The sequence below is a fragment of the Tupaia chinensis genome, unplaced genomic scaffold (genome assembly GCF_000334495.1).
Source record: "Tupaia chinensis unplaced genomic scaffold, TupChi_1.0 Scaffold000081_1, whole genome shotgun sequence".
Taxonomy (NCBI): Eukaryota; Metazoa; Chordata; class Mammalia; order Scandentia; family Tupaiidae; genus Tupaia; species Tupaia belangeri.
In genome coordinates, this window is record NW_006159542.1 from 3946656 (window position 1) to 3967601 (window position 20946).

Below are 20946 nucleotides of genomic sequence, written 5' to 3' on the forward strand. Positions count from 1 at the left end.
TGGGGGGTGATTTCTCGCTTTCTCTCTCTCTGTCTCTTCAGTGAGTGCATGTGCCCTCTAGCATAAATCTCTCTCTTACAAAATAATGGTGCTGTGAGCACAAGTGTACAAGTATCTGGAATCCTGCTTTCAGTTCTTCTGGATACATATACCCAGAAGTGGGGTTCAGCAGGATCGTATGGTAATTCTAAACTGTTTTCTGTAGTGGCTGTACCATTTTGACAGTCCCACCAGTAGTGTCCAAGAGTTTCACTTTCCCCAGGTTCTTGTCAATATTCTTTTGCTTTTTTGATAGTAGCTGTTCTAATGGGTGATGTACCTGATCGTAGTTTCTGTTTGCATGTCCCTCAGGATTAGGGATAATTAAGCATTTATTCATGTCTTCGTTGGCCATTTGTATGTCCTCTTTGGAGAAATAACCATTTAAGTCTTTTGCCATGTTTGTGTGTGTGTGTGCGTGTACGTGCGTGTGTGTGTGTGTCTTGTGCTTTTCAATGTGTCACTTGGGCTTTGAGCTTTCGTTGTCTCGGCTTCCTTTGTGGAAGGAGGTTTCACTTTTCCTGGGGCTGCAGCTCCTCCTTTCTCTAGTCTGCGGACCTGTCCTTTATCCTAAGCTTTTTGGTGACATTATTGCCATCCTAATCACCCAGCCTAGCAACATCCAGCCCGCTCCTCCTGGTCTCCGCATACCTTATCCCTCTTGGGCAGTCGATTGCCAAACGTCAGTTCTTTCTCCACCGGGCTGGCTTAATCCATCCTCTGCCTTCTGGTGGTTCAGCCACCACCCTCGTACAGGGGCCCAGTGCTATGCTAATATGTGGTTTGGAATTGACTCATCTGTTGTGTCTGGTAAAATTTTAGGGTTGGGTAGCATGGACAAAGGGTGGCATAAAGTATGAGAGACTATAATTAATAGTACAGTACTTTATATTTGGAAAATGAAACCTTTGTTTTAGAGAGAGATTTTTGCTATAGGGTATGTACATTTGCTGGAGAAATAGACAGAAAAGTAAGAAATCATCCCCCAGGGGGATGGCCATGCGTCAGTCCCTTCTTCTCCATTCTCCTCTCGGGATTTTGGGCACACACACACATGTGCCCGGTGTGAGTTTTAAACTGCTGGGTTTGGGACTGGGACCATGGTCAACTATGTGGTAATCCAATGATGTAAACATTATGTCATCTGCTGGTCCCAGTGAGACCTTTTTAATGTATGATACGTGGAATAAACCTCAGAAAATTTTCTTAACTTGGTGCCATGCAAATAGTGGATTATCTTTTACAAAGAGCATTTTACAATATTGTTATGAATACGCCCCAACAAACGTTTATTGAGTGCGTAATACAATACGCCAGGCATTATGTGCTTTCTGTGTATTATCTCATTTAATCTCATAATTGTATAAGGTGGATGGTATGTGAACAAATAGGTTGTACTTGAATTACATTTTTCACAGCTTTTGGAAGTCTCTTCTTATCCTCCAGAATAAGAATGGAGAGGCCCAGAGTCCCAGATCCAGTAAGTGATAGATGGGGTAGTCAGCCGCTGAGACTGTGGCTCTTTTTACACCCATCTTTGCCCTTTCTTCAAAGAGAGATTTTTGCTCTAGGGCCTGTGCACTCAGTGGAGAGAAAGTGACAGAAAGCAAGAACTCGGCCGCCGGGAGAATGGCCACGCCACAGTCTCTTCTCCATTCTCTTCTTGGAATTTTGGGCATGCACACACTCATGCACATGCACCCAGTGTGAGTTTTAAACCTCCAGGTCTGGGACTCAAACCATGGTCTACTACATGGGAGTCCAGCGACTTAAGCGTTATGCCATCTGCTAGTCCATCTATGCCATTTTTTAAGTGTATAGTTATCATTGAGTATATTCATGCTGTTTTGCGACCAGTCTTCACCTCATACCTATTTTATTTTTAGAGGTTTTTTGTTTGTTTGTTGTTTGTTTTTTGTTTTGCTTTATACAGTACGTGCTCTCACGAGAAAGAGAGAGACAGAGTGAGAGGGAAAGTGAGAAATCACCCCCCAGGGGGATGGCCACGCCACAATGTCTTTTCCGTTCTTCTCCCCAGATCTTGGTCATGTATGTGTATTCACATAGCTGACGTGAGTTTCAAACCACAGTGTCCAGGACTTGAACCACAGTTGGCCATGTGGGCGTCCAGCTATGTAACCACTACACCATCTGCTGATCCTCATCACACCTGTTAAACACCTCTCCATTCCTCCTTCCCAACAGCCCCTGGAAACCACCATTCTATTTTTTGTTTTTAGATTTATGCCATAAGGCTTGTGCGCTTGCAGGAGAGAGACAGAGAAAGAAAGTGAGAAGTCCCCTCCCCCGCCCCCAGGGATGGCGATGCCACAGCCCTTCTCTCCATTCTCCTCTTGGGGTTTTGGGCACTCATGTGCATGTACTCAGCATGAATTTCAAGCCTCTGGGTCTGGGACTCCAGCCACAGAGTTGGTCATGTGGAATCTGGTGCCTTAACCACTGTGCCACCTGCTGGTCTCTCTGTTTCCCTTTTGTAAGACTTTAGCTGCTTTATATAAGCAGAGTGACTGGCTTATTTCACTTAGCATCCTGTCCAAGGGTTCATCCAAGTCGTGGTATGTGTCAGAAGTTCCTTTCTATTTAAGGCTGAATAATGTCCCATTGTATGTGTGAACCACATTTTATTTGTCCTTTCGTCCACTGATGGTCACTTGGGTTGCTTCCACCTTTTGGTTCTTGTGAATAATGCCACTGTGGGGGCCAGCAGGTGGCATAGTGGCTAAGGACTGGACTCCTACATAGCTGACCACAGTTCAAGTCCTGGACCCTGTGGCTTGAAACTCAGGCCAGGTGTGTATGTGCATGCCCAAAATTCCAGGAGGAGAATGGAGGAGAAAGGATTGGGTGTGGCCATCTCCCCTGTGGGGGGTGATTTCTCGCTTTCTCTCTCTCTGTCTCTTCAGTGAGTGCATGTGCCCTCTAGCATAAATCTCTCTCTTACAAAATAATGGTGCTGTGAGCACAAGTGTACAAGTATCTGGAATCCTGCTTTCAGTTCTTCTGGATACATATACCCAGAAGTGGGGATCAGCAGGATCGTATGGTAATTCTAAACTGTTTTCTGTAGTGGCTGTACCATTTTGACAGTCCCACCAGTAGTGTCCAAGAGTTTCACTTTCCCCAGGTTCTTGTCAATATTCTTTTGCTTTTTTGATAGTAGCTGTTCTAATGGGTGATGTACCTGATCGTAGTTTCTGTTTGCATGTCCCTCAGGATTAGGGATAATTAAGCATTTATTCATGTCTTCGTTGGCCATTTGTATGTCCTCTTTGGAGAAATAACCATTTAAGTCTTTTGCCATGTTTGTGTGTGTGTGTGCGTGTACGTGCGTGTGTGTGTGTGTCTTGTGCTTTTCAATGTGTCACTTGGGCTTTGAGCTTTCGTTGTCTCGGCTTCCTTTGTGGAAGGAGGTTTCACTTTTCCTGGGGCTGCAGCTCCTCCTTTCTCTAGTCTGCGGACCTGTCCTTTATCCTAAGCTTTTTGGTGACATTATTGCCATCCTAATCACCCAGCCTAGCAACATCCAGCCCGCTCCTCCTGGTCTCCGCATACCTTATCCCTCTTGGGCAGTCGATTGCCAAACGTCAGTTCTTTCTCCACCGGGCTGGCTTAATCCATCCTCTGCCTTCTGGTGGTTCAGCCACCACCCTCGTACAGGGGCCCAGTGCTATGCTAATATGTGGTTTGGAATTGACTCATCTGTTGTGTCTGGTAAAATTTTAGGGTTGGGTAGCATGGACAAAGGGTGGCATAAAGTATGAGAGACTATAATTAATAGTACAGTACTTTATATTTGGAAAATGAAACCTTTGTTTTAGAGAGAGATTTTTGCTATAGGGTATGTACATTTGCTGGAGAAATAGACAGAAAAGTAAGAAATCATCCCCCAGGGGGATGGCCATGCGTCAGTCCCTTCTTCTCCATTCTCCTCTCGGGATTTTGGGCACACACACACATGTGCCCGGTGTGAGTTTTAAACTGCTGGGTTTGGGACTGGGACCATGGTCAACTATGTGGTAATCCAATGATGTAAACATTATGTCATCTGCTGGTCCCAGTGAGACCTTTTTAATGTATGATACGTGGAATAAACCTCAGAAAATTTTCTTAACTTGGTGCCATGCAAATAGTGGATTATCTTTTACAAAGAGCATTTTACAATATTGTTATGAATACGCCCCAACAAACGTTTATTGAGTGCGTAATACAATACGCCAGGCATTATGTGCTTTCTGTGTATTATCTCATTTAATCTCATAATTGTATAAGGTGGATGGTATGTGAACAAATAGGTTGTACTTGAATTACATTTTTCACAGCTTTTGGAAGTCTCTTCTTATCCTCCAGAATAAGAATGGAGAGGCCCAGAGTCCCAGATCCAGTAAGTGATAGATGGGGTAGTCAGCCGCTGAGACTGTGGCTCTTGGCGCTGTCTGCTGCAGCTAGAGGAAACGGTGAGGCTTTTTTTTCTTCCCCCAAAGGAGACATGAGTTAATGAGCCTCAGGAAACCTGGCCTTCCAGAAGAGTCTCAGGCTTCTTGGCCTCCACCACCTCCACACACACACACACACACTCCAGTCCCACCAGCTGCCGTTAGTTCTCTGTAGGCCTTCGTGAGTACTACAGCCTGTGAGCGCTTCCCCAGGTGGGTTGGTGTCTTCCCACCTCTGTCACTTGCATGTATTGTCACTCCACGTGCCCTCTTCTCCCTCGTCTCATGTTCCCCTCCTGTTGTCTTTGGAGAGCCATCAATGCCGTTTCCTGGAGGAGGCCTGCTCCTCCTCCAGCCCCTGTGCACTGCGCCCTCACAGAGCCTCCGAGGGAAGTGAAAGTGATTGTGACATCTCATCCTTATGTGAAGCTTGTTCCTTTTTCTGCCCAACTGGGCTGTGGCCCCAGAGCCCTGTGCAGCTGTGCATTCCTCAGAGCCAAGCCAGGAATGTGTCATGAAAACCATCAGCTAACTCTCCCTGACAGAAGCTCAGGCAATCACAAAATCCAGAGCCATGGCTTGACTCTTAATTTATGTGGATCAATGAACATTCCAACCACAAAAAAAAAAATCCCAGGAATCTTTCCTTGATAAGAAATCCTTGCATCATGAGACCAGCAGATGGTGTAATGGCTACATCACTGGACTCCCATGCAGTCAACCGTGGTTCAAGTCTCAGACCTGGTGGCTTAAACTCACGCTGAGCGCGTGTGTGTGCATGGGGCATTACAGAAAAAGGAAAACTACAGACCAGTATCTCTGATGAAAATCAATATAACATTTTCAACAAGATATTAGCTAAATCGTATCTAACAACATATAAAAAGATTATACATCATGCTCAGAAAGGCTTTATTCCAGGGATGCAAGCATGGTTCAACATAAGTGAAACCATACATGTAATACACCACATTAACAAAAGAAAGATAAAAGCCATATGATCATATCGATCGATGCAGAAAAAGCAATTGATAAACTACAACATTCCTTCATAGTTAAGACTCTTAGCAATACCAGCACAGTATTTATCAACATAATAAAAGCCATCTATGAAAAACCCATAGGTAACATCATACTGAATAGGGAAAAGCTGAAAACTATTTCACTAAAAACTAGTACAATACAAGGCTGCTCACTTTCTCCACTCCTTTTCAATATAGTGCTGGAAGTCCTACCCAATGCAATCAGAAAAGAGAGTAAAATAAAAGGCATTCAAATAGAGAAATAAGATGTGATTATCTCTATTTGCAGATCACATGATTGCATAGAAGACCCAAAGGTATCCACGAAAACTCTCCTCTAAGTGATAAATGAATAAAGTGACAAGATACCAAATCAACATAGAAAAATCTATAGCATTTCCATACATGAACAACACGCAGACTGAGGTAGAACTGATAAAGTAATTACATTTATTGGGATTATAATAAATGGGATATTTACAACCAAAATATACATACAAATATGTAGCCAAAAAGCATATGAAAAAATGCCCAACATCCCTCATCATAAGGGAGATGCAAATCAAAATCACAGTAAGATACCACTTAACCCCAGTAAGAATAGCTAAGTTTAAAAAAAAACAAAAACAAAAACTGGAACCAGCATATGGTGTAATGGTTACAGCACTGGACTCCCATGCAGTCAACCGTGGTTCAAGTCTCAGACCTGGTGGCTTAAACTCACGCTGAGCGCGTGTGTGTGCATGCCCAGGATCCCAAGAGGAGAATGGAGGAGAAGGGATTGCAGCATGGCCATCCCCCCTGGGGGGTGATTTCTCGTTTACTGTCTCTCTCTGACGAGCACACGCACCCTATAGCAAAAAATACTCTCAAAAAAAAAAAAAGAAAGAAAAAAAGAAATCCTTGCATCAGAGACCTCAGCCTCTTCTCACTGTGCCCAGTAAGGTTCTCTTTTCCGAGTTTTGCTTTTCCTCCCCTAGCAGCAGTTTTGCTAAGCAAACAGGAAGTTGCTAGTCGGCACTTTCACCCCTATGCTGGTGTGAGCCAGCAGAGGCGTGAGGGATGGGCTGGGCCTGCAGGAGGGGAGGCTGGGGACACGAGCTTGCTGGGGGCCTTGAGGCATTTCTCTGGATGTTTCAAGGGCAGTGGTTCTGGGGCAAAGCTAGAGAGAACCCTGGTTCTTTTTTTTGGGGAGAGTTTTAGGGTGCATGTGCTCACAAGAGAGACAGAGAGATAGAAAGCAAGAAATTATCCCCCCAGGGGGGATGGCCACGCCGCAATCCCTTCTCCTCCATTCTCCTCACGGGAACCTGGGCACACATGCACACGCACCTGGTGTGAGTTCAAGCCACCAGGTCCGGGACTCGAACTGCAGTCAATTACATGGAAGTTCAGTGACATAACCATTACGCTAACCACTGGTCCCAAGAGAACCCTGGTTCTGATTCTAGGTCCCCTGAGGTCACCCACAGTCAGGGGTCATCAGCAGGGAAAGGCAGAAGTGACCTCGGTCATAGCATCAGCAGAAAAAGTTTTCTCCCTTCCTCCCCTTCTTGATGCCCCAGTGCGTCAAAGCACCTCTCCTCTCCCCTCCTAACAGAAAAAAAAGTCTCTTTCTTGTCACTCGTCCGGGATGTCTAGTTGTGTCCTTCTCTCTGACTCATCCTGTCACACCTGCTTTCCATTCTCAGGCCAAGCATACTTGAACCCCCTCGCCTTGGCCACGTCACTTGCCTTGCTCCTGCCCCATGTTCTGCGGCAGTCTCCAGGTGGTCAGCGTGGCAGGCGGCCAGGCGCCCTGAAGGTGTCTGGCTCCCTCAAGCCTAGCCCTCCCCATCGGTGTCATTCTGCAGCAGCTCCTCGCCCAGAGCTCGGGGCATAAAACGTCCCTGGTTGGTTGAGAATGACTCCCGATGGTGACCCACAGCTGGGGGACATTTGGGTCATAGGCCCGGGCACACAAAACAGACAAGACTTCGTTGTTGCTGGAGCGCGTTTGGCAGGAGGGCGTTCGACCCGTCTGTGGACCTGTGGACCCCTGGCCAGCACCAGGGCCCAGGGAACTTGATGAGGAGAAGACAGCCAGCTCTGTGCTTTGGGAAGCTCTAACCCTCCGCCCTCTCTATCCTGCAAGAGTGAAACTCACTGAAGCAAGGGGGAGTTAGGAAATTCCTTTTGAGAAGGTTTTTCAAACCTTTTAAGAAATGCATGAGGGACCAGCAGGTGGTGTAGTTAAGGGTGCTGGACTCCCACATGGCTGACTGTGGTTTGAGTCCCGGACCTGGTGGCTTGAAAATCACACTAGGTGTGTGTATGTGGGTGCCCAAAATCCCAAGAGGAGACTGGAGGAGAAGGGGTTGTAATGTGGCCATCTCCTTGGGGGATGATTTCTCACTTCCCCTCTCTGTCTCTCCCTGGTGAGTGCACATGCCCTATGGCAAACTAAAAAAAAGAAAGAAAGAAAAGCTTTTAAAAAACCTTCCACATTTTTCTTCGAATTACTATTCCAAATTCTTTGGAACCACACACATAATTTTCCTCTCATTTTTCAGCCCTATCTAATTCTTCATTTATTATTAGTAGCATTTTATCATTTCTTATTTACATTTCATTGTTGTACATCTTTGCAGGGTATAATATAGGCTTTTGGAGCATGCATGCAGTGTGTGATAATCAAATCAAGGGTATTATCAGATTCATCATCTTCAACAAAGAGCATTACATTATGTTGGGCATCTTCGATTTTTGTCCTTTTTTAAAAAAAGATATATAAGATTGGCAGTGCATTTTAAAAAAAGATTATATATATATGGTTTTTGTTGTAGGACATTTGTGCTCGACAGAGAAAGACGGAGAAGGAAAGTAAGAAATCACTCCCCGGGGGGATGGGTGCACTGTGTTCCCTTCTCCATTCTCCTGGGGATTTTAGGCACACACGCATTCACACTCATCTGGCATATTTTCTAAGCTGCCAGATCTGGGACTCAAACCATGTACTCACCATACGGGATCCAGCCACCCCAACCATCCAGCCACAGCGTCTGGATGGCCCAGCTGTACCCCTTTTTTACTCTGTTGTGGTATACCATTCCATAACCTGTTTGCCTTGTTTACATGTATTCTTGTGTCTGCTAATCATTTTTTCCTAAGCAAGGCCCTCACCTTCTTCTCCCAGTAACTCTTCATTTTCGATGATTTGCGATCTGGAGGCACATAGACAAGCCCCTAGTTTGTTTATGATGTGGGGTTCCATGGAAGACACAGGCCAGTAGTCTTATTTTTGCAATATATTGTCTAGTTAATGAGGACAGATTATCAAGTATTGCACACACACAGAAACGGAGGGATTCGTATGATCTGGGAAAACCTGTTTCTTTCCTAATTCCAACCTGGGGCATGGGAGACCAGGAGGCAGTACCAGATACTGCTGTGTATTTGCAAAGTCCGCACACGTTTTCAAGTGGGGATGGGTCACTGGTAAAAAGAACCGAAGACATAGGGCTCTGATCTGTGTTTCTTCTTCCTGCGTTTCCCCTGCTATTTTTTGTTGTGCTTGGATGGGTTTGAAGATTGAGGTTAGGTAGACCCTACTTTCCTTTTTTTACTTCTGCTATGAGAAAGACAGAAAGAGAAGGGCATGCCCAACAGTCTCCATGCTGCAATCCACCCCAGTCTCAGCTGGCCTGGGTCACAGCGTGCACACATACCTGGTGTGCCCAGGGAGCTCAGGGAGGCCCCAGGGTGTGAATCCAGGACTCCCCAACCCCAGTGGCTCCAGCTGCATGACCTCTGTTTGCACCACCTCCTGGCCCAGGATAATCCCTTTCCAAAACTCCTCCTTCGACCCCAAAATCAGGGCTCTGCTTTCAAATAAAGGCCTGCAGAGGGAGGGAGTGCATCACGGCATTTTAGTGTAGTATGTCGGCCTCTCGCAAATGTGTGCGAAGAGGTGCTTGAGGCAGGTGATGCCAGTTACACGTGCAGAGCACCCACACGTGCCTCCCGTCGCAGGTGCCAGCAGACGTGGAGAAATGTCAGGACCGCATGGAGTGTTTCAATGCTGACCTGAAGGCCGACATGGAGAGGTGGCAGAACAACAAGAGGCAGGACTTCCGGCAGCTGCTCATGGGGATGGCCGACAAGAACATCCAGTATTACGAGAAGGTAAGAGGGTGCCCGCAGGACTGCAGCTGCCAGTAGCTAGAGCCTTGCACACCGGACCTGCCAGAAATCCAGAGGCAGGGTTCCTGCTGGTCTTCCTCCCGCCCTCATTTTGTCTGCTTGGTCTTGGCCCTTCTGTGTGCCTGTGCCCCGCTGAGCTGGCAGCAGTGCGGTTTGGAGCACAGGCCCCACGTGCTCACGGGCATCCCTCGCACACACTGCGGATGGAAGTGGCAGCCGGATCTTCCATGCCCTTTGGTCCTGGCTCCTAGTTGCCTCCTGGAGTCGGTCAGACCTTTAGTGCAGGGATGCTGCCAGGGCATGGAGGCTATGGGGTTACTGTGTGCTGTCTCGTGGTTCCATGTACACGGGCTCCCCAGGTTCATCGTGTCATGGGTGCTTTCGTCATCTGGTACAGCCTGTAGACTCATTGTCAAAATACGGTGTTTTATTTTTATTTTTTTGAGAGGTTTTCGCTATAGGGTGCGTGCGCTTGTCAGACAGACAGAGAGAGACATAGAGACAGAAAGTGAGAAATCACCCCCCAGAGGGGATAGTCATGCCTCAATCCCTTCTCCTCCATTCTCCTCTTGGGATCTTGGGCACGCACACACACGTGCCTGGCGTGAGTATTAAGCCACCGGGTCCAGGACTCGAACCGCAGTCGACTACGTGGGAGTCCAGCAACATAGCCATTACGCTAACTGCTTGTTCCCAAAATACGGTTTGTTTTTAAAATAGACTTTAAGGTACTGTTTTTAAGTACTTAAAATAAAGATATGTAGAATTACAAAGTGCCCATAATCTATGGACCTCAGGTTAAGTATCTGTCTCTCTCTCTCTCTGTCACACACACACACACACACACACACACACACACACACAACACGACTCTCATCGAGCTACAGCTTAGTCTCCTCAGTCAAGGTTTGCTTCAGCTCCATGTCATTTCTGCTCATGAATCCTGATATTCCTGACAAGCTCAGTGTTACAGAGGGAGAGTGGTGGGATCCCAATTCAACCAGTAACTTGCAGACTTGAAGTCAAGCTGTGGGAAGCATAACAGCCTGTCAGAGCAGTCGACAAACATGAACTCAGCATCTCGCACCTCGATTCCAGACGCAAGCTCCCGTCTCAAACCGGAAGAAGCCATCTTTTTTGAGTTCTTTGGTGGCGCTGGCTGTTGCTCTGGGCCAGTGTGTCTGCACCTTTGCAGGTTCATATGGATGAGGAAGGACACAGTCATGGACTTGCCCTTCCTGGTCAGATCTCCCCGACCATCCTGCAGGTGGTGTGTTCTTTTTCTTGCTGCTGATCTTCTGTGTCACCTGTGGTGACTTTGGGCTGACACGGGGCTGGATCCCTTGTGTGCATCATCTCACTAAATTCGACCCTTGCCATAACAACATCAAGTAGGTTTTTAAAAGTTTATTTTTCAGGCCAACAGATGGTGTGATGGTTCAACGCACTGGATCCTACGTGGCCGACTATGCAGTTTGAGTCCTGGACCTGGTGGCTTGAAAATATGCCAGGCAGGACCAGCATACACTGTAATGGTTACATCACTGGACTCCCACGTAGTTGACTGTGGTTCGAGTCCTGGACCCAGCGGCTTAAAACTCATGCTGGGCACGTGTGCATGCCTGCCCAAAATCCCAAGAGAAGAACGGAGGAGAAGGGATTGTGGCATGGCCATCCCCCCGGGGGTGTGATTTCTCACTTTTGGTCTGTCTCTCTCTGTGTCTCCACTGAGCACATGTGCCCTTATAGCAAAAATCTCTCTCTCTCTCTCAAAAAAAAAAATCTCTTTCACAGAATCTCCTCTTACAATCCTGTGTGTGCCCAAAATCCCAGGAAGAGAATGGAGGAGAAGGGATTGTGGCATGGCTATCTCCTTTGGGGAGTGATTTCTCACTTGCTCTCTCTGTGTGTGTCTCTGTCTCTGGTGAACACACACCCTCTATAGCAAAAGCTTACGAAAAGAAAAATATATTAGAAATTATTTTTCATCATTCATGATAGATTGTGTGCATGTGAAAGTAAGAGAGAGAGAGAGGAGCACCCACCACAGGGTCTGGCCAGTCCTCCAGCCTTTTGGATCTTGGGCACTTGTGCACAGGCCTGAAGTGTTTCAGGCTGACCAACCGGGAATTTAAACAGCAGTCACCGTGTGGGATCCAGGTTCCCTGGAGCAGTGCATCATCACTGCTATGCCATTGAGTTTGATTTTTCTTTTCTTTCTTTCTTTTTTTTTTTTTTTTAGAGGTTTTTGCTATAGGGTGCATGCGCTCACCAGACAGAGAGAACAGAGAGACAGAAAGTGAGAAATCACCCCTTAGGGGGCATGGGCACGCACGCACACACGCCTGGTGTGAGTTTTAAGCCACTGGATCCAGGATGTGAACCACGGTTGACTATGTGGGAGTCCAGCGACATAGCCATTACGCTACCTGGTGGTCCCTGGAGTTTGATTTTTCAATCTAATATATATTATTTTTTTCTGCCAGAGAGCATGGCTACTCACCAGAGAGAGAGAGAGAGAGAGAGAGAGAGAGAGAGACGGCAAGGCAGAGGAAGCCCCTCCCCCCCAGTGGGGTGTGGTCATGCCTCAGTCCTTTTTCCTTTGTTTCTCCATATGGGCAGGGTGACTGGGCCTGCTCACGTGTGCAAGAGTGTTTCCCATGCCCTCGGGGCTAGGACTTGAACTGCAGTCAGACATGTGAGACCTGGCGCTCTCCATGTAGTGATTAACCACTGCATTCTGGGGCCAGCCCTCACTATATATGATCCTCCTGCCTCAGCCTCCTGAGTTGCTGGGCCTATGCACCACCCTGCCTGCTCTTACGGTGGGTCGGGAATTGAACCCAGGCCTCTCACGTGACCTCATCCCGCTAAGCAGCATAATCCTGCATTCACTTCAGCAGCTGGGCCATGATTCTCGTTTTAAAGCTGAAGAAACTGAGGCCTGGCCCGGTTTTAAAACTGCCCCAGGTTGCCCGGCTTGTGACCGACTGAACTTGGACCTGAGCCAGTTCTTTTGGGTCAGCAAATTTGAACGGTTCCCCTACACCGTCGGCATCGGGGACGTAGGCCAGGCGTTCTTGGGAATACTTCTGCCCGCACAAAGGTGGAAAGCTCAAACCATGCGGAGTCAGACTTGCATTCCGCTGCTGACTTCGGTGGCCTTAGGTATGCGTCTCCGTACCTGTTTCCACATCTGCGAAATGGGAGTGGTCTTCCTGCACTGAATGAGTGTAAAGAGCCACATTATTTGTGTGTGCTGAGTGCCCAGCACATGCCTGGGTGTAGTGGGCACTCAGCACACTCTCCTTCCTTCCTGGGCCCGTCGCCTTCCCCCAACTCCAGACCCAATCATTGATAGATCAGATGATTCTGGTGCTTTGCTTGGTGACTACCTAGTCCTGGTGATTAACTAGTCCCAGCATTAACTAGTCCCGAGGCCCTGGTGCTCATACCCAGGTCTCATTGTCTGGGTTCCATAGTCTTCCCACTGGAGCATGAACAGGCGACTGAATTGGGGCTGGTCTTGGCTCCTACATATATATATAATACATAGAGACAGAAAGCGAGAAATCACCCCCCAGGGGGGATGGTCACGCCGCAATCCCTTCTCCTCCATTCTCCTCTCGGGATCTTGGGCACGCACGCACACGCGCCCAGCGTGAGTTTTAAGCCACCGGGTCCGGGACACGAACCGCGGTCAACTACGTGGGAGTCCAGCGACATAGCCATTACGCTAACTGCTGGTCCCCTATATATATATTTTTTTTTTTTAAGAGGTTTTTGCTATAGGGCACATGCGCTTGCCAGAAAGACAGACAGAGACAGAGAGACAGAAAGCGAGAAATCACCCTCTGGGAGAATGGCTATGCTGGAATTCTTCTCCTCCATTCTCCTCTCAGGATCTTAAGCATGCATGCACATGCGTCCAGCGTGAGTTTAATCCACTGGATCTGGGACTCAAACCATGGTCGACTACATGGGAGTTCAGCGACATAGCCATTACACCAACTGTTGGTCCTGGCTCCTACATATATTTAACAGATGCTTTTCATGCACTAGCTGTGTGCAAGGGACTACAGATACACTGGTAAACAGAACAGCGGGATGCCTGCCCTTGAGCCCTCAACTTAATGCAAGATACACATTAATCAGAGAATCCCACAACTTTAGGGTGAGATGAGGGAAAGAATAAGCCACTGTGGGAGAAAGTGCTAGGGGGCGTCGTTCCGGTCAGGAGTGAGGGGGCGAGTGGAGTGGGCAGGAAAAGCCAGTCTGGAAATAACGTGTAATCTTAGTGTCAGAGACAGAGTGGGGAACGCATTTTCCAGGGAGGGGGACAACACATGCAGGTTTCCTGAGGGAGGAACGAGCTTGGCACATTGAGGACTAACAGGAAAGCCGGGATGAGTTCAGTTCCTCAGGGGTCTAGATCTGAGGAGATGGCCTGGGGAGAGAGCAGGACTGGAATGTCACAGACCCCACACTGGGTTCCTTGCTGAAAGCCAGCACCTCGAGCCTCCATGGCCCTTCCTCTCTGAGTCTGGCTTCCTCTCTAACCCCAGGGAGGGAATCCGGGCGCAATTTCACCACTTCTCTTTCTGGCCTGGCCTCAGGATTCCTGTCCCTCCCACCTGCCCAGAGCTCCTGCCCCGCTGACTCAGCGCAGAGTCCTCCTCCGTTCCTCGCCTGCTTCTCAGAAAGGCCTAGCGTGCTTTACCTGTCCTTTATACAGGAGGCTGCTCGAAGACAGTGCCAGGGATTTCTGAGTGCTTGACTTTCCACGGGGATCTGGAATGAAAAGATGGATGTCACGGAAAGAGCGTTAGTTTGGGAACCATGAACCGTGCCACTTACGAGCTTGTCTCTTGGGCCAGCTACTTAACTTGAGCCTCACTTTCCTCATCTTGAAATGAGTATGTGTGTTTCATAAACATTGCTGTGAGGACTGGTGGTGACCCATGGAAGGTGAGCAGTCTTTGGACATAAAACTCGAAAGTGCTGGATTGCTTTCCCCCACCCTCCTTCTGGGAGACCTGGGATTGGTCCAGACAAGCAAATTGGAGGTTAGTGAATAGCGGTTTCCCTGCCTCCCTCTGAGTCAGGTGGCTGCTTCCTTCCAGGGTGACTGACACGCAAGCACCGCCTACACTTAGAACAGCAGCCCTGTCCATGCAGAGATCCGAGGGCCTCCTCAGGGGCTTCCTGCCTGGGAAAGAATTTTTCCCACTGGATCCATTTCCACTCACTGGATGTAAGCTTTGTGGACTCACAGGAATGCACTTAAGCCTTATAGAGACACTGCTGTCTTTCATAAAGATGGAGGTGACACATTCGAAAGAAACCCATATAATAGTTACAGGTAACACACTGTAGGTGTCATGAGGCAAAGGTGACCCGGCAGGATTGACCATGAAAAGGTAGATGAGAGCCGAAGGAAGAGGCCGACCCCGAAATGTCAGCCTCGATGCTGATGCTCTCTGTGCGCGTTGTCGTTTCAGTGCCTCATGGCGTGGGAGTCGATCATTCCACTACTGCAGGAGAAGCAAGAGGCCAAGTAAGCTCTTCTCGGGACAGAGACTCTCCTACCTGCATAGGGCATGGCACCCGCACCGGAGCGTCCCCGCAGCGCCAAAGTGGTGGCGCCGGGAAAACAGCCACAGACACCTCTCCTGTGTGTACCTGCCCCCTTCTTTGTCCTGCAGCTGTTTTTAATTAGTATTTATTCCTCAGTGGAGTCTGTGAGGCTAGACTGGTCTCTCAGCAAAGCAAGCGTACGTCCATGTGATGAAGGAAACTATTCGATGGAGCTCTAGGAAGGTCGGAACTCGAGGGACATGACAACCCACAGCGGACATCCTGCCATCTCATGACCGTCTTCTCTGGGACAGCTGCATTGCCTGTCGTGGGGGAGAACATCGGTCCTGCCTCTGAAGGAAAAGTGGAGGAGGCATGACAAGAAGGCAGCCATTGCTTTCTGCAGCCACGCAGCGGCTCTGGGGTTGACCTCTGTGGGCACTGACGTGCCTCAGCCCAGAAGGCGGTGTGGGCACCTCGGCGGGGATTCCTTAATGTACAGTGGCCTGTAGCTGTGAGTGCGGCCTGCTGCCTGCGCGTGCCGAGTGCCGCCTGTTCTGTTGTTCAGGTTCATGTCGGGCCGTTTAAGTCAGTGTCTGTGTGCATCCGTGCTTGAGCGAGCAAACCAGCATCCTTGTCCAGATGTGACGCCTCAGGAGGCTGAGGGCAAGGCTGCCCAGACTGGTTTCTGACACTAGAATGCAACAGCGTGGACATTGTGTGTGTAAAATGGAAAAAAAAAAAAGGTGCATTTTTCTCCGTGAAGGTCTTCAATGTTTTTTTTCTTGCTTGTGAATTGTCATCAAAGTAGAGTTTAGACCTGTTAGGGAGTATCTATTGTCTTGAAGTCCAAGTGGCTCCCCTGTTGTCGAGACCAGTAGGCATACACCAGGCCTCAGCCTCACCTCCAACGTCTATCTGTGCAATTTGCCTTTATCTCACCAAAAATATCCAGCTCGGTATCTCCTCCTGTGTCCCCTGAATGTCTGGGCAGCCTGTTGGTGAGGGGGCTGGTAGGTCATATGACACAGTCGAAATGTGTAAGCCCAGTGCGAATGTTCTACATGAAGTGCTTTAACCCTTACCGTTGCCTCCTTTGGAAGAAATCAGTACCTGGACGGGCCTCGACGATGACAAGCGTCACAGCAGGCTCTACTTTCAGACGAGCTAAAACCTCCTCAGTTTGCAGCCAAATTCCTGGGGACCACTGGCTGTGTCTGACATCTTCATTTCAAATTATTACCAAGTTTCTTTTTCAGACCAACAAAGCAGACGGAAAGGATCTTTCTTATTTCTCTCTCTCTCTCTCTCTCTTTTTTTTTTTTCCTTCTGAAATGAAGCTACAGCATGTGTCATATTTATGTCCTTCCATCGGTGGCACATCCCTAGAGAATGATAAGTCTGAGCCTCGGACAGGAGAGTGTTTGAATTAAACAGCTGTGCTAAGATCCTGCATCATGTGCAAGTTAACCTGCAGGTGCCAGTCAACGTGCAGCATGTAACGTCACTTCACCCCACTTCTAACTGCGAAGCTGATTTTCCGGCACCCCACAGCCATCATCCTGGTGGGACAGCAAAGGACAGTTTGGTTCAGTTTTGTTGTGTTGGACAAAGTTGCCATTTAAATGATCATTTTCACAGTAATTGGTACCTGCCTGTACTGTTAATCCCCATTTGTGCCATTTGAAAACCCATTGATGTGAATTTTCAGTTTGGTACAATTAGAAATGATTCACTGAAGTGGAAGGGTAGGCACAATCCACTACCCAAGTGGTGATTCAGCGTTTCATTCTACCTCTGAACAAGCGTGTTGGCGTGGGTGTGGACATCTGGGTCTGACCTGCAGCGTGCTGGTAGAATGGGAGCATATGTCTCGCGGTGAGTTGACAGCTCTCCGTTGGCATTTGGCGGAAGACTAGACCAACCCAGCAGCAAATGCTTATCTTTGGGAACATTGGAAGTTTTGCCTTGTGAACTGTGTGCTTTAAAATGATGTCCGCAGTAATGAATTCTTGAATCGTGGAAAGAGTTATTGAAAAATTAGAATCTGACTACCTACTAGATGCCAAAGCCCAGACACATCCCCGTGTAATGGTTAGAAGGGAAAGGAGGCAGTCTTTCAAAAAAAATAAATAAATAAAATCGTCAGGTCCTCACGGGGGAACGCCAGGAGCGGACTTTGACTTGAACTGCGGAGTTCACTTGGTATCAGCCACCACCGTGATGCTGGTAGAGCAGCAGTCGGAGAGCAAAGGGCAGTTTGGGTCAGTTTCACTGTGTTGGATCAAGTTGCTGTTTAAATGGTGATTTTCCTACTTGGTACTTGCCCATTCAGTAAGGAGGGGAGCAGGTCCACGTTCACGCTTTCCCGTCATGGGAGGCAGAAGACCGGCTCTGAGGGGATTCCGGCACCTTGGGGTTTTGTCTTGGTTCCCCACGTGACATCCTGTGCTGGAGCAAGGCAGACTTCCTGTCTGTTAATAATCTGCATGCCGTTAATAGCAGAGCCAGGAAAACCAGCATACGGTACAGACTTCCTTGGAGAAATGTCCTTTCAGGTCCTTGCAGTGAAGGGACTCTTGTCCCGGTCCTCAGGCTGGCATCTGATGGAGTGAGGAGCTAGGCTCAGAAGGAAGGAGGCTCTCCAGCCTGTCGCACCCCGCACCCCGTAAGTCTGCCTTGGGCCCCTGCAGCCATCCGAAGCATTTGCCTCTTTGTCTTGCTCCAGCACACAGGCAGTTCCTAGGGGAAGTGTCACTTGGAGACTTCTGTGCCAAAGACAGCCTCGTAGAGGCCTCACCACTCTATCCCTCTTGGCTCCGCAAAATCATGGTCTTGAGATCCAACTCCTCTCTTACACTCATTTTCCATGAGATTGTTGCCTGAGGGTGCAGTGAGATAGTCATCTCTTGCAACTGTCTGAACCTGGGAAGCAAGAGGTTTCTGTTCTCACCCATGTTAAAAATGCAGGCTAAGGCAGAAGAGAATTCCTAGGAACTGAGATTGTAAAGATGCAAATGCCGTTTAAGGGAGCAGTTGTATTTGTCGGGGGTAAGGACGCTGCCCTTCCTTATTCTCATGGTGGAGCTGCACAGAGGCTCTTGGCCACTCTGCTCAAAGAAAGGGACCCGCTGCTCCTAGAGGAAGGAACCTGCTTCCAGCCAGGTGTGGCTTTGGGTTCTGTTCTTTATTATGGCTTACTGGCTGCTGGTGAATTTAAAGTGTGATTATGGGGGTGATTGGCTTGCTATATCAGCAGGCTGCTCATTGAACTCACCAGATACCTTCCCTTAGCTGAAATAACAAAAAACAAGCTTGACCCTGGGGAGCATGGTGAATGTAAAGTAAGGAGTTTGTTTGTTTTTTGTCTTGTTTTATTTAAGTTTTTTTTATATAGGGCACATGCACTCGCTGGAGAGAGACAGAGAGAGGGAAAGTGAAAAATCACCCCCCACCCAGAGGATGGCCACGTCACAATCTCTTCTCCATTCTCCTCTTGGGATTTTGGACACACATGCACATGGGCCGCTGTGATTTTCAAGCTGCCATGTCCAGGACTTGAACTGCAGTTGGCTGGACTCCATGTGCCTTAACCACCAAGCCACCTGATGGCTCCTAAAATAAGTATTTTCATGCCAGACTTCAGCCCCACCAAGAGTGCATTCTAGGTGTTGAGTTAAATGTTTTCTCAGTCCTGATTCCACATGAGGAAACTAAGTCACACTTGTGAGGCTGCCTTTTGTGACAGAACAACAGGACATTCTATTTTAGAGGAGAGCACAGTGGCCACAAGGCAGGCTGCAAGCAGTGTTTCCCTCTTGGGACAGTGGCCCAAGAAGTACCCAGAGTCTGTGACTTGGTTCTGCCTTCAATAGCATTGTACTCACAGGCTGTGGTTTTTATTTGTGTGGTAGGATTTTTTTTTTCTTTTCTTTTTCTTTTTTTTTTTTTTTTTTTTTTTTTGATAGCCAGTAACATTACTTTCTAAGTATTGGGTCGTCAAAAAGTTATGTTTTTTTTTTTTTTTTGCAGAGGTTTTTGCTATAGGGTGCGTGCACTCACCAGGAACGTAGAGAGAGACAGAGAGACAGAAAGCGAGAAATCACCCCCAGGGGGGATGCCACGCCATAATCCCTTTTCCTCCATTCTCCTCTCAGGATCGGGCATGCACACACACGCGCCCGGCATGAGATCAAGCCACCAGGTCCAGGACTCAAACCATAGTCGACTATTTGGGAGTCCAGTGACATAGCCATTATGCCAACTGCTGGTCCCCAGGCTGTTTTGAAACCACTTTTTGGATTGCAGAAGAGCCACCACTCTCTGCACTCCATCTTGAGCTGGTGAGACAGGAGGAAGAGTGTGTTTGGGTCTTGGGATGGGTTCGAATTGGGCTTTATTCTGGCTAGCTGGGGTTACTGTGCCCTGTGAACGGGGATTCCTCTCAGAAGAGGGACTGCCTTGGCCAGGGCAGGGCACACTAATGCAGACATCACCTTCCCAGATGCCTGCTTTAAGAGCCTGTGAAAACTGGGTAATCTGTATGGCTGGAGTAACCCTGCCATGGCCACCCCCATTTGCATAATTCTATTGGAATTTGGGTTTGCTTCTCACTTTCAAAAGTTCTCAAGATGACAACAGGTTGAACATGCCTTCCTGTTTCTCATGTTTTCTCTATTTAGAGGGCAGGTGGTATTTATCAGTAAATTTGAGGAAAATGCCCTCTCCTGGGCTAAACTTCAGTGAATAAATCAGGAACCCCATTTTTCACCCACCCTATAGGTTCTCAGCTTTTCATTTTAATGCTGCCTGGTTTCCCCATAGTTGCACATATGGATGCGTGCAGGAGGTGTCTGCGTTAGAAAAGGTTGGGGGCGGGACTTTTGTTGGGAGTCGGGGGTTGACTGTTCTTTCGTAATCCTATGTGCATCCCGGGTATGACTGTCTAACCTACCCTATGTGGCAGAAAAATATGTTACCAGGTAGTTTTTACTATAGGTAGTCTGTACATAAGTGCTTAAAAAAACACAGAACCTGATTTTCACAAACCAATAAGCTATGTGTCTCATGTATAAACACTGTGTATGTAGCACTTAAAAATGAAATCCAGAACTTAAAAAAAAAAAATGCCACAGACTGTTAAAAGCCTAACTACTCTTTGAGAATTTGTCAACACCTACTGATATGCCTTATTCTTCAGCTAATGTTTTTAGAATTCTGGGTAAAAGGAGTTTTAGAAATGTAATCAGTGGTTCAGCTGAAATTACAGAGCTCTAACATGGAGTCCTCTTACAGAAACAAGCACGAAAGTGAGGATCGTCATTAGGGTTGCCTCTTGGAAGGACAAAATGGAGTGTTGCTATTGCCAAATGATATTTTTGATAATGTACGGAAACACAGGGACCACAAACCTTTTTCTTTTTTTAGCTTGAAAGTTAGTTTAGTGCCTTTTGGCATTCTTTTGATTGTAGAAGACATGATATCAGCCTTGACAAATCATAGATACAAAGAATTTTAGAGGTTTATGACAAGATGAAAGGTGTACCCTGATTCTGCAGAACAAGCTTTTTAAGATACTGTGGAGGCCTCAGAGCAGTGTGTTTCAGATAGAAATTCTCCGCAGGTTGAAATGCCAAAAACAGAAAACCAGGAAGATCTATGTTGACTCACAT

General features: G+C 47.6%; 1 protein-coding gene across 1 annotated transcript in view; it reads left to right on the forward strand.

Moving 5' to 3' along the window:
• SNX30 (sorting nexin family member 30) overlaps positions 1–18702 on the forward strand; it is a gene marked incomplete at its 5' end in the record, with an annotated part of 139372 nt that extends 120670 nt beyond the window's left edge. The window contains 2 exon segments of the mRNA XM_014585526.2: positions 9527–9679; positions 15199–18702. Coding sequence (XP_014441012.1) covers positions 9527–9679; positions 15199–15258 — 213 coding nt within the window.
• Positions 18703–20946: the final 2244 nt, after the last annotated feature.